Genomic DNA, 14,567 nt, shown 5'->3' on the forward strand with positions numbered 1-14,567 from the left:
GAGTAAGAAAACCTATATGATGGCTTTCTCTTCCAAAATATAGGATACAGGTTTCTCACTGTACAATCAAAATTCAGTTATAAGAACAAAAGGGGTAATCAATCCTTCCTGCTTCACCTGTCAATATATACTGTAAAATTTTTAAATTCTACAAAAGGTAGAAGTACAACAGCAGAAAGACAATTTAATCAGGTAAAGCAAGAAAAGCTAATTTGGGTTTGAGGATATGTTTGTGTTTTATTACAGCATGCTGTCCAGCTGCATCATGAAGCCAGATCTGGAGAACTTGATAGTGATGAGGCTAGATTTGACCTGGGGCCTATTAAAGAAACCTACAAAATGGAACTCTAAGGTCTAAATAGGTGATAGAGTATATAGAGATAACTGACCTGAAAGTTAGCAGCACTCTTAAGACAAAATAAAATGTAAAAAATGTATATTACTTACAGATAAAAAATTCTATTCCTTCCAAATATTTCTGATAAGCAATCTCTGCTAATTGATGAACAAGAAAAATCTGACTAGAAGAGAAGATTAATGACATTTATAATGATAAATTTCTAAAATTGTGATAGAGTTATTGCAATTCAATTTGGTCAAAAATATATTTGAGTGCACTCTGATTTTGTAAAGATGTTTGTTTCTTTGTTCTGTGTACTTGTTATTTGTCTATTTGTCTGTCATTCCATGAATAGCTGCTCCCTTTTTAGGTGAGCTCAACAATTTTTCTCTTTTTTGATCATTCGTTCAGAATACAATTTGGGTTATAGACTTAAAAGCATGATTTCACCTGAGTTACCAACTAGTAAAAGTGATATCAAAATTGGTTTTCTCAGAGTTCTTCAAAAAATTTAAGATACTATTATCTTAAAGATAATTAATATTATTAGAGTAGGGAGAGATCATTGGACTGGACTCCAGTTGGTGAATAGAGGGGTGGCCAACCTTTGTTCATTAATAAGGAGCCCCCAATAATCTCTATAGTCTCTTGGGAGACACCCCCAATAATTTGTTCATTGATCAAAAGGTAAAGTTTTCTAGGAAAAATACAATAAGCTTTTCTCATAAAAGATGCTCTTGATACAAAACTGAATTAAAAAACAAGGTTTTCATATGTATATGACAATTCATTATTGTTAATCTCATAGTATATTGAATGTATTCATGATTCCAGATGTACAGGTCTTCCAAAATGTAAAACAAACATTGCTTATTGTGATAAGAATTTCCCTCAGATTCAGTCCTCTGACTTTAACAAAAAACTAATGTGCTGTATATCCCATTAAAGGACAATAAATTAGGTAAAAGTTTCTTATGTATTCGATAGAGATGATTGGTTAAAAGGGTTATGTTACGTCAAAATGAAAAATTAGGTATGTCACAAAATGTCATCATGATTGTCATGCTACAGTTGTGTGTATGGTTTTGATTTCTAATGTGAAAATACGTAACTGTTGTCTGTTAACATTCTATAAGGATTTAAATATTAGGATATCCATGGTTGTTAGAAATAACAGTTCTATTTTATGTTCTAAGGTGTTTGACATTCAGATAAGATAAGTGAAATTGTGTTTAAGGTAAGTGTTTGACATTCAGATAAGACTTATTCAGATAAGTGAAATTAAGCTTACTGCCTCCCTTATAATGTAATGTCATTAATCTCTTCTGGATGTTTAACAACTGACTTTGGAGACCAAAGAATTAGAACTAGATTAGACTAAGAGGGTAGCTAATATTTTGGTCCTAGCCCTCCAAGGTCAATGAAGACCCAGGATATATGGTCTACAACTCAGTTGAATCCCTAATCTTTTGATCAAGGACACTAGGGGACCACAGAAGAAAGTGATTCTATGACATATATTGTGCCTAAAGGAGAATCTCCAGGAGAGAAAAAAGTCTCTCAAGCTTTCACAGAAAGCAATTTGGTCAAGCAATGGCCGTGACTCATCCAGATGGCTGACACTGACAGAAGAACTAAGAGATGCTGTACTTGGTTCCAAGGTGATTTCCTGAGAAGATTTAACTGACCTTGCTAGATAGCAAGAAATTAATTTTATTAATATAGGTCTCACTTTAACTTGGTCTTAAACATTCAGTGGAAAAGTATAAGCACGAGATGTGGAAAACAATGCCACAATAATATGCTAGCTTTAAAAGTTCAAATCACTAACAACTTCTGATGATTGCCAGGTGTACTGGTGACTTAGTGCTGTGATGGATTATTGGACTGTATAGGGGTAACATGCTGTATACAGGTTCCAAAACTCCTTGGACTCAAAATATTTAGCCTAAACAAGTACGTTCATCAAAAATAAAAAGACCTTCTACAGAGTTCTCCAAACACAGCTCCACCAACTGCAACTGAACACTCATCACTTACACAACTAAACAGAAAAGACAGAGATGTTGAGAGCAGCTGAAACTGGAATTGGTCATATGTGTGAGGGCAGGACAGAGCCAGAGTGCCCAAAGCAGTCAAGCTACCTCAGTCTTGAGAGAAACGTCCTGCTTAGACAATTTCAGTCATTACGCAGTAGGCAACCTTGTGTCTTGTGATATTAACCTTGCATCTTGTGATACTAACCTTACAAAAGTCTGAATGCCTGTACTGTTTTGGTTCAGTCCTCTTTCAATATGGTAAGGACTCCACCTCACCTCAGTTCTTGTCTCTTGTCTTTCTTTTCTAAAACCCTTAACATTTTTTCCTGGGGACCACTGAGAGACCACTGGGTCACAATATGACATCACAATTGACCACTGTGACATCACAGAGGCCCATTATGACATCACAGTGCCACAATTACAGCATCACAGTGACTTATTGTGATGCCATAATGCCATGCTGTGACCTCACAATTCCCAGTGGGAACAGCACCATTCCCCCATTATGACCTCACCTGGCCCTCAATATAGTACCACAGTCAACTTTTATGATATCACAATTCCCCCATTGTGACAAAATAATGGCTCATTATGACATCACAGTACCACATTAATGGATTGCAGTATCCCACTGTGACATCATGATGCCCTATTTTGACCTCATATGTCCTATTGTAGCATTACAACACCCCCATCATGACATCACAATTCTCCATTATGACCCCACAGTTCCTCATTATGATATCACAACCATCCTTTGTGATATCACAAGGGTGCATTATGGCATCACAGTGCCCCAATTAGAACACTACAATTGCATTGTTGTGACAGGATGATGCTCTATTGTGACTTCAAAGTGCCCTATTATGACACTATAATGTGCCATTGTGACATCATAATTTACACTGTGACCTCACAGTTCCCCATTATGACATCACATTGTTCCTCTGTGCTGTCACTATGCTCCACTGGGACCTCAGAATTCCCCACTGTGATATCAAGTATTCTATTATGGCATCACAATGCCCTTTTCAGAGGCTGGGGATATAGCTCAGTGGTATAAGCACCTGTCTGGCAAGCGCAAGGTCCTGAGTTTGATTCCCGGTACCCAAAAAAACCCAAAAAATGAAAAAAAAATGCCCATTGTGGCACCACGGTTCTCTATTATGACATCACACTGCCCCCATTATGACCTCACTCTTCCCCATTCTGACTTTATAAAGATTTATCATTGCATCATAATTTCCATTATGACCACATCATACTCCCTTATGGCCTCATCACAACCTACTTTTTCCTTTATTATAATGAGAAGGTCTTCAAAGAGACCCTACTACACTTCATATAGCTCTATGCATACCAAAAGTACTGATTGGAGTTGTAAGACCCATGTTTAAGCTTGTTTTCACTAATAATTCCCATGTGTTCACTTGAATGCAGCACTTTCTTTTTCTGCCATTTCAGAATTCTTTTCTGGTCTGAAGATGTTTGAAGAATTATAATTTTTTATGTTTATTTCTTTTAATACTAGATTCACACCCACACAAAACTGGATGCCAGTTTGATATTTCTTCTCTTCTCTTTTCTTTTCCTTTTTGTTTTCTTTTCTCGTTTTATTTGTAGTGCTGGAGACTGAGCCCAAGTCCTCAGTCTGCTAGGCAGGGTTGCACCACTGAGCTGCACCCAGCCTCTTATAATTTTATTTTTGTGGTGCCAGGATTAAGCCGGCATCTTGAACAAATGAGGCAAGGGCTCTCATGGTAAGTTCCACCCATAACTCAAGAGCTTGATATTAACAATAACCAGAAAAAATGTGGAAGCATTCTGCCAGGTTGATCCATTTCATAATTTTTGCTAAAGAATTATTTATAGAAGGTTTACAACAGATGTCACAGAAGTATCATTGATCTAGGAAGGAAGGTGGTGAGGATTACTCATTTCTATGCCATCCTAGAGGATAAAATCATTACATTAGAAAAATTAGTTTATAATAATGTTTTGGCCTTTCTGTGAAGTTTATTTATTTGTTAAAAATTACAATGATTTGTGCAACGTATAATTTGCCTTTCAGCATCCAAAAACACTGGTCAGTCATGAGATCATGACACCCATAATGTAGGCTACTCTAGGCTGATGCATAAATAAGTAATTACAAGTATAATCAACAGTGGACCTATGTTAGAAATACATTGCAATTTCTTTACTGTATGTTTGATAATATTTGGTTGTTCAGGGCATGTGATGGGACAGGAAGGAGGGGGTTGCTAGCATTTCATCTATCATATTTTAGATACCAGTGGTTTCACAATGGTGGCTCTTTAGTGCTTTCCAGAGATAAGCATGTACTACTAATGATTATTTCTGGCAAATTTTTTAACATAAAAGATGGAACTGCAGGAAAATTTCTTTACCATGAAAATAATGTAATAGCTAGAAATCCTATGGACTTTTAATTCTAAATGGCACAAATAGTAGAATATTTAGTGCAATGACTTTTAAAATAGTTTTACACATGTATTGATGTGTAGAATTTAAGTTTATAAATGAGCAGGGAAGGTGTTTGTGCAAATTTTATAGCACCATAAAGGAAGGTATGCTAAAAGGAAACAGAATGACTTTTTAGCGCATGGAACATTTCCTATGATTCAAGACACTCACTATCCTAGAAACTTCATTGCAGAAAATGGTTCAATGTAGACTTTTATCTCTCAGCATCTGGAAAATAAACCACTTCAGATTCTTTTAATCAATGTGAAGAACACATTATCAAAAATGTACTTTCTAAGCTTTCTTCACGCTGATTAGATCACAGATAGAAACACCTTGAAACAGAAGAGCCAAGAAATGGCACTTAATTTAAAAGTTTCTCTGTAATTGAAAAAAAAAAAAAAAACCGTAACTATAAAGGACACTTCACTTTATCTCATTTTCTGTGTCTACATAGGTAAAATGGAGATAATTTCAAGCGTTCCTTTGACTTCTGGGGTTGAAGCTGTGACTGCCACTTAGGGAAGAATAGGTCGAAGGATTCATTTTAATTGCTTCTGCCTGGAATATAAAAATGAAATGAGTTGGCCTATGTGTATCAGTCAGCATTCCATTTCTGTAAGGAATGCCTGAGATGATCAACTTAGGAAAAGTTTATTTGGGCTCAGTTTTAGAGGTCTCAGTCCATGCAGTGCCAGGCTCTTTGCTTTGGGTAAGGACCACAAGATGGTAGAACATTTGGCAAAGCAAAACCGTTGAACTTATGACCGGGATGCCAAAGAGAAGAAGAACAAGAGACTCCAGTCTGATCATCCCCTTCACGGGCACATGCCTTGCCTTCTCTGAATGTCATCAAAATGCAGGGAAAGGGACTCTCTCCTTTGTCCAACCTGAGCTCAGCAGAGAAGAGGCATCTCTTCCTTCCCATGCCTACTTACCCCATCAGTAGTTTTTCTCCGCTTCTTTTTCGTTGGGACCAGGGACTTGCTGCTGACCGGCCAGCTCCAGAATACTTTGTAGTGGTGCACAGGGCTGTCTGGCTCCTCGGGGAAGTCCCAAACAATAGTCACGGTCACACTTCCATCACTGTTGATGGTGGAGTTGGCAAGCCGAACATTGGCTGGGGCTGGTGGTGCGGATGGATCTGAAGCCCAGAGGAAAATAAACATCTGATAGTGAGAAAGGGAAAGAAACTGCTCAAAAGCAAATAATGACTGCAATCAAGGAAAGGAGAAAATAAGATGAAAGGGGGGAAATATAAATATAATAATAATAATAATATAAATATAAATATAAAAATATAAATGGCTGGGATAATTGTACTATTAATTTCTATTGCTTTCTTGAAAGGAACAATTGATATTTAATTATTTGATTACTCTTGCATGTCCATATTCATTTATCTGAGTAACCAACATGAAGATAACAGTATGTAATACAACAACAATTGGCAAAATTTTGCCAAACACATTTTTCTTTGAGAACCAATTTTTTTTTTCAAACAGAAGCATTACTGAACTGAGGAATTACTGTATTTGGAAAAGAGATTATATGTAGTGACCATGTATAGACATTTTCCCCATGTCATTATTCCCTAAGCACTACAATGTAGCAACAAATTTTCCCATTGTGCTAGGCATAACAAGGGTTGGGCAGATGGCTGGAAGGATATTGGAGGGTGGTGAGTTATTTGAACACACTGCATGTACTGGATTGACAACTGGAGGTCAACTTCACACCCAGGTGAACTGAACCAGTGTGGTGCTTGCTGGGTGGGGAGGCCCACCTGAGGATTATTGCAAACAGCTTAAAAGGTAGAACTGAAGAAGGTGAGGAGAAGCTGTTAGAGAAGCTGTAGACAGCTGTTAGTTTTCCTGGAGGAGCTTGTCATGCTGGCTTTCCTGATATGAACTCTGCTGTTCTCATCATTGTAGGAGCTCAGGACCTTGTTTTCACTGAGAATGGCTACCATTCACTTTGGCGGAACTCTGGTCCTCACTTTGATCATTGCTTCCTGGCTCCAGAAGGGAAGCTGATGCACTGCTCAGTCTCCTTGAGAAGCTTGTTGCTTTGGCTTTCCTGATGGGAGCTTGGATATCCTCACTATCAGAGGAGCTCGGGACCTCACTGTCGCTGAGGATGGCTATGATACTTTTGTGGGGAGCTCTGGTTCTTACTTTGAGCATCACTTCCTGGCTCCAGTTCAGATCCTTCACCTTGCTAGCACAGATCCTTCATCCCAATGGCACAGACATTCTAGCTTCCACCACTGACCTTTGGACCTTCCCAGCACAGATCTGTGAATCAGACTTGTATGAGACATTGTCATGGTGTCTTGGCCTCCAGCTGGACTCGTGTGCGCATTGTTATGGGCTCTAGGTCTTCAGTTGGACTCATGCAGGGCGTTACTGTGGGATCCAGGCTCTCAGCCTGGATCATTATTGTGTCAACAGATTTCCTGCTCTCTCTTTCTATATGATTCTTTGGGTGACTATTATAAGAATAATTTTATAAAATATGTGTCCTGTATTGTATTGTTCCTCTTGCAAAATCCCAAACTACAACACTATACCACTTTATATAACGGACTGGCGTATCCTTGGATTTTGGTACACTTGGGGGTCCTGGAAATATTCTCCCAGGGAAACTGAGAAACAACTGTACTTTACTTTCTGTCTGCCTTCACTTATGAAAAATAGAAATTCTATGAGTGGAATAATTTTTGTGTTTACTTCAGTTGTATATCTTGGGATTCCACAAAAGTACCTAGCACACAGTAAGTACTTGGTAAATATATGTTCAGTGGATGACAGGTTACTTCTAAATGTGACCTTTGACTTGTAAAGTGATATTTAACTTTCTGGTTCAAACCTTGTCAGTTACAATTGCTAGGCTATAACAAGATCAAAAAGTTGACATGCAAAATCAAGGGTGTACTTTTCCCAGTTTAAAATAGAAAACTCAAAGCAACAGCTCCTGCTCTATTGCAAGATTCAGTGGTTAATGTACAAAAGGGAGCTACAGACCTTTAGGAGAGTAAACTCATTCACAAGTAAATCATCACTTCAAGGCAAGACAAAAACTAAAATATGTCACAATAACAGCCACTCATGTTCCCATATAAATATATTTCTGAAAAATTAGTAGTCACAGGAATTTTCCAGATATCATACACCCAACTCCTCACCATCATCTGCTAGTTGGGTGCGTGCCTGTAATGCCAGCACTCTGGAAGGCTGAGGCAAAAGGATTACAGACCAAGCCCAGCCCAGGCAATTTAGCAATACCCTGTCTCCAAAAATAAAAGGAGCTGTAGATATAGTTCTGTGTGAGTGCTCTGGGTTCAATCCTCAGTAACATAAAAAAAAAAAATCGTATCCTATTCTAAAGAAATTCCAACATCTTAGAAACATAACTGGCACTTGGTATTTCACTGTTTCCTTTCATCTATTTCATTCATTTTTTTTTCTTATGTGTTGAATGTAATGATAATAATCCAGAACAACATCATTCAGTGTATGCAATGTGACAGGACATGAAATAACATAATTCATGAAAACAATATGTGAGGAAATAGTATTTGCACAGGTGTTAATACTATTTGCTTTATATTTTCTTCAAGGTAGGGCCCATTTTGAGTATTTTCCATACCAAGATGGTGGATACCCATACTCCCAGCCTTTCTCCCTTAAAATAATCTTTGTTAAATTATGAAAGTCAAAAGAGATAGCTTGCATATAACAGTCAGTATATGCATCATTGTTACTACCTTTACATATTTTAGTCTGTGGCTCTATTCCAATAAAACTTTACTTACAGAAAAAGGCAGCAGCACAAATTTAAACTAAAGGCCATAGACTGCCAACTCCTAATCAAAATAGGAGCTGTGGTGGCATGAGCTTTATGCAAGTTTATAAGAATTTTATTTATTTCTAACTTTATTAATGGTTTTATGGAGGGTGAATAGATACAGTGAACTTTAAGTGGTATTATAGTAAAAGATATTACTATTAATCCCTCTCAGAATACTCTCCCTTGCTTTCAGCATAATTATTCAACTGTTTGTTGAAATTTTAGAAGCAGTTCTACAAGTCTTCTCTCATGAATGCCTCTAGTTATTCTGTTATGGCTGCCCCAGTGTCCTTGAATCAATTAAATATGTTAACCTTTCATGATCACTTTGACTTTGGGGAAGAGCTAGAAGTCATGCGGTGCTAGATCCAGCAGACGAGGACACACTCCTGTCTTTATGAGCCTGCCTTTCAACTGGATGACACTCAGCAGCAGCATTCATCATATTTTTGATCATCGTTTGTAAAGACACTCACAAAAGAGGACTCCTAGAACTGCTTTGGAAAGTGGCCAGAAGGATGGGAAAAGTGTGTTCACAGTAGGAGGGAGGGGTATTTTCAGGGGAATCAACGTCAATGTGTCTTTTACTGAAATAAATTGTTTTAATTTTCATTTAAACATTCATCATACGTTTTGGTCACAACATGTACCGTAGTCAATTAAATGTTGACGTAACAGTTTCCATCTTAAAGATGAGAGAGTAGAGGAGCAGAAAGTTAAATTCCCTAGCCCAGGGGTACACAGTGGGAAGATCCAGTTCACACAATGAGAGCAGAAATCTCTCAGCTCCTCTTTTTTTTTTTTTTTTTAATTTTTCTCCGGTACTGGGAACCGAACTCACGACCTTGCGCTTGCCAGATAGGCGTTTTTGCCGCTGAGCTAAATCCCCAGCCCCATCAGCTCCTCTTTCTGAAGCCCAGATCAGGGCATTTCTCCCTCATCTCACTTCTTGTCCTGCTTCCTTCCTTTCTCTCCAAATTCTCACTATGATCTGCAGAAACATCCCCGAGAGCAGAAGGCCAGTGCACTCTTACACATCACAGAAGTAGCAAGGCTGTTTTAGCTCCTACTCAGGTACAACTTGCATGATTTCTGACGCAAAACTACACTGGCTGGAGCCGGGTGTGGTGGCGCACTCCTGTAATTCCAGCACTCGGGCGGCTGAGGCAGGAGGATAATTGTGAGTTTGAGACCAACCTGGGCTACAATAGACTCAAGGCCTGCCTGAACTACATAGCGATACCCTGTCGCCAAAAGACAAAAAAAAAAAAAAAAAAAAAAACTGTTTAGTGGATATAACTAATTTCAGCCTTGTAGAATAATACTTTGACTTTTCAGTGACTCTGGGCAGTGTTTCCGGCAAAGGTAAATGGACCTTTTGGCTTTCAGATAGGCTGCTTTCATGTTTTATCACTCGACATTTGTGAGCTAATACCACAAGTAACGAAATCACAGGCATGGAGGTTTGGTACAATGCAAAGACTCCGGGCCCACAGTGGGCAAAGTGACAAATGAAGTTACTTATCACCCTCGGCGAAATGCACGGCTATTATTGCACTGACGTACTATCTCATGGGAAAGGACCACGGCTGCCTGTCTTGGGAGAAACCCCATCACTCTGTGGGAGGTGGGCTCCTTTAGGTTCTCAGATAATAGCAGTTTTTATATAGAAACCATCCCTATGTATCAAAAGAGCCGCTACTTGAAAGAAAGTACCCATTAGCAATAATCACAGGCCAGCCATGCACACACACAGGAACGACATGCATTTCAGGAAGAGGAATATTGATTTGGCTTCTTTTATTTCTGTCACTGAAATATTTAGACTAAACTTTCCACTGAAAAGTATCCTAGCAGCACCTCCTTTTAAGGTATATATATATATATATAACCATAATGATATATGAGTATGTCCCAAGTTTATTTTCCCTTTTTAAAATTTTACTTGTGTTTTCCGAGGTGTTTGTGGTAGATGGAAAAAATTCCTTCTTTTTCCCCTTGGCCGAAACTTAAATGATCAAGACTGACTCCCTACCTCTCCCCAAATGCACTTGACCATTTCTTATTCTTCACAGGCTACGACTGTGAAAGGAAACACTCTAAAAATAATGTTAAACCATTAGAAGACTGGTAAAGCTGTAGTTCTGGAGCACAACAGGAAAATATAAGCTTTACTGAATAAAAATGTGCCATTTAGAGGGAAATATATCAGTCACCATTACAGTGTTTCAGGAGAGGAGGATACAGCTCAACAGTGGAATGCCTGCCTGGCAAGCACAAGTCCTGAGTTCGAGTCCCAGTACCCAAACAAAACAAAACAAAATAAAACAAAACAAGACAAAGCAAAACAAAACCATTAGAGTGTTCTCTTTTTCCTGCTTTTTAAAATATGTCCCAAGTTCCACTTAGGCAATTGTAACAATAAGATCTTTCATGCATTACTGTGAACCATCTTAGAGATCAATATAAAAAGTGGGGCTGGGAGTATAGCTCAGCAGAATGGTGCCTGCCTGGCAAGCATGAGGTCGTGAGTTCATTCCCGATACCAAAAGAAAAAAATAGACTCCATTTCTTAAGACTTTTTCTTGGAAATGTCTTCCTCAGAATGTTCTGTATGACCCTCAGGCACTTCCTTTAGAGGAAGCTATTGATTGGGGGTGGGGGTGACACCGGAAGTGACACCGGAAATCGTACGTCTGGTAGATAAGAAAGCTGAGTTCTCCCACCTTCCCATGTAGCTTGAGCTTTTCTTTAAATGAGGAAAGATAGTGGGCTCAGTCCAGTGTGGTTATGATAGACATGGTCAGAACTGGTCAGCATCAATTCTGAAACGGGGCTGATGGGATTTGATGACAGGTTGCATTTGACAAATGCAAGCAAGAGAAGATTGAAAGATCTTTTGGGGATGATGGACTCAGTCTAACGTCAAGTGTTGGTGATGTTTGCACGGTTCATTGGGTTAAAATGCATCTTTTTGTAAGCTTGTACTCTTACAATGGGTGAACTTTATAGCAAGTAAGTTATATTTCCTGAAGTTGCCAGAAAAATATTTCCCAGTAAGGGTCTTTGCCCGGCTTGGTAAGATTAAGGTGCCAACATCTTATTAGGGATGAAGCCTCCTTTGGACAGATTCAGGAGGGAAAGTCTTCCACGTTTGGCTAATCTGTCACACTCCCTCCCTTCTGTGAGGCGTCTTTACTGAACACCTAACAGCATCTACTCTGAAGGCCGTGCTCACTTTTTCAATGTATGAGAATGCAAGAACTGAAGCCTGGAATCCTTCTCCCAGGGAGATGTATGCAAGCACGAATCAGGCATATATGTAAAAGTGGGAAATAGAACATTTTGATGGTGACCACCATGGAGTCAATTCAAATAGAAGGGCTGCAGCTGTAATTCTGGACTGCTAAGTTTCCAGGATGTTCTTGGAAATGTTGAGATAGCACAGATTTGCTACTTTCAGTTAGCAAGACAGGCTCAGGGGACTGATAGGGCATCTAATTGTCTCCTGACTGCAAAGGCTCATGAAGGCAAGGTCACTTTTCACACCTCCAGGAGGTTGGGGGCACTCTCACTCTTGCAGCATCTGTCCACAGAGGGCTGTTCGTGTTTGATGTCAGAGACTGCAGTCTTCTTGTAAGAGCACAGTCCAGTGCTGAAGGCCATCGAACAGATGGTAACCCATTTTGACCAGGATGTGTCTGGACTGCATTTGAACCGTGAAAGCAGCGCAGAGTCCTCGAGCCTTTTATTGATTCCTGCCCCCTAACCTACCATTAATTATTCACTGCACTGGCCGCGCTAAACGATCAGACCAGCTGGAGACAGTCTTGTCTTAAGACAAGGTTTGATGTGTTTATTTACAATGTCACTTCAAAGCTTGCTGAGATGTTGTACTTGCCTTCCTGAGAAGGAAAACACACACACACACACACACACACACACACACACCTTTATCTTTCTTTAAAAAGAGACTTTTATGAAACAGAGTTAAAAAACTATCATGTATACTGTAGATACCCAAATATTAAATTATCTTGATTGCAAGTTTTGCCCTTGAGACTTGAGATTGTACAGAGATTAGTAAATAGCAGTGTTACATATTTACCAATATTATATAGTTGCAGTATCATAGAGGGAAAAAGGGATAGACTGAGATGTACGTATTTCCAATCATGGAACAGGAATTGTGGTCTATAGCAGCTACACTATTGATGTTATAAGTCTTACATTATTGCTTAATACCATAATGCATTCAGTTTGAAGTAAATACAAACTTACTTCCATGTAAGGAGATAAGTCCTGGTTAGTAAATAAACATGGCTAGCCTGTGTCTCTGAAAGCAGATCTTGATGGGTCAAGCAGAAGTTAAATACACTTGAAGGTGTGCAGTCACTTTCATGCTCACAACTGGAAAGATAAACCTCAAGATATCATTATTACCTGGGTAGATGCTGCCCTTCACCTTTTACAGAGCACACTAGCCCCAGTGTGATAGAGTATACATATTCATCCAGTCCCAAGCAGGTTTTAAACTAGCAAATGCATAGGAACACAATAAACGTATATCCATGATCAGACAACTCAGGGCAGGCTAAAAACTCTGGATGTTATAGAAAAAAGGTAAGAGTTTAAGTCACATTCAGTTCAACAATAGTTTCAAGAAAGGGCATGCTATCTATTTTTGCGGGGTGGTGTGGGAATCGAACTCATGACCTCATGCTTGCCAGGCAGGCGCTGTGCCACTGAGGGTATGCTATCTAAAGTAGCCAAAACTTGGCATTTCTCCTCTAAAGTTAAGTGAATGCTGCTTGATACAGAATACCTTTAAAAAAAGAAAAAAAAAAAAAAAAAAAAAGAAACCCAACAGAATTTAATCATGGAGAATCCTCCCTTCAAAGTTTCAACACCACCAGTATATTATTTTCTGAGACACCTAGAAGGTGAGATCCCCCTGATGTCCTTAATCATAAATTTCCATGGTGCCTCCAGACACATCTGGTCCCACCTGTCATCTAAGAAAATCGAAGCCACCCATTGGCCAGCCACCCCCATGGCTGTGGCCATAAGGAATCTCCACCCCATACGTGCCTGCCCAGGAGCAAGGTGCATGTCCAGTGTCACGGCAGGAAGGGAAAACTGACCTTTGGAAGAGCGGAAGTGTTTGCTGGGTGCTGTGAAGCCTCGGGTGCCATGCACGTTGACAGCAGCCACCCGGAACTGGTACCACCGGCTAGGTCTTATGTCCATCAGCTGCACCTGCTCATCTGTGGTCTGAGGGAAAATGTCACAGGGCACAGGGAACATGTGACTTGTTAGTCTGATGTGTCAGTTGGGTTTGTTTCTAAAAACTCACAAACACATGGCCAGTGCAACTCAGGATGGATTTCTATATTAGTTAACCAAGGTCATCAGGCCCTGATATGAGAATAGTGTTGGTGCAGATGAGGACAATTTTCATATTTTATCCCAAAGAGTCATGCACCTCTGAAAGTAAAGTCCATGACAAACGCTTGGGTTGTTCTTAACACTGATGACTGAACTGAGCATCTCAAGGTTTAATCAGTAAAGGATGTGCATGAAATCTTTACATTATAAGCAAGAAAACAAAATATTTCTTAGATTATAGAAAATAAAGTGACTCTTCAAAGTATGCCAAAATATAATTCTGAAGACAGTGCTGGAAGGATGTAAAATAAAAACTCCGTACACTTAAAAGAATGTTAACAATTTCTGGATGTAAATTGTACCTCAATTTATAGATGGATGGATGGATGATTGGATGGATGGATGGATAGATGGATGGATGGATGGTTGGATGGATGGTTGGATAGATATATAGATGG

The 14,567-nt window shown here is 39.1% G+C and overlaps 1 protein-coding gene across 1 annotated transcript in view; it reads right to left on the bottom strand.

Annotated features, from left to right (window-relative positions):
• Window positions 1–14,567, bottom strand: part of Anos1 (anosmin 1) — a gene marked incomplete at its 5' end in the record, with an annotated part of 200,453 nt that overhangs the window by 47,823 nt on the left and 138,063 nt on the right. The window contains 2 exon segments of the mRNA XM_013505608.1: window positions 5,808–6,013; window positions 13,866–13,995. Of these exon segments, the coding sequence (XP_013361062.1) occupies window positions 5,808–6,013; window positions 13,866–13,995 (336 nt within the window).

This window comes from Chinchilla lanigera, unplaced genomic scaffold (assembly GCF_000276665.1).
Source record: "Chinchilla lanigera isolate Chin_1 unplaced genomic scaffold, ChiLan1.0 scaffold00098, whole genome shotgun sequence".
Classification (NCBI taxonomy): Eukaryota; Metazoa; Chordata; class Mammalia; order Rodentia; family Chinchillidae; genus Chinchilla; species Chinchilla lanigera.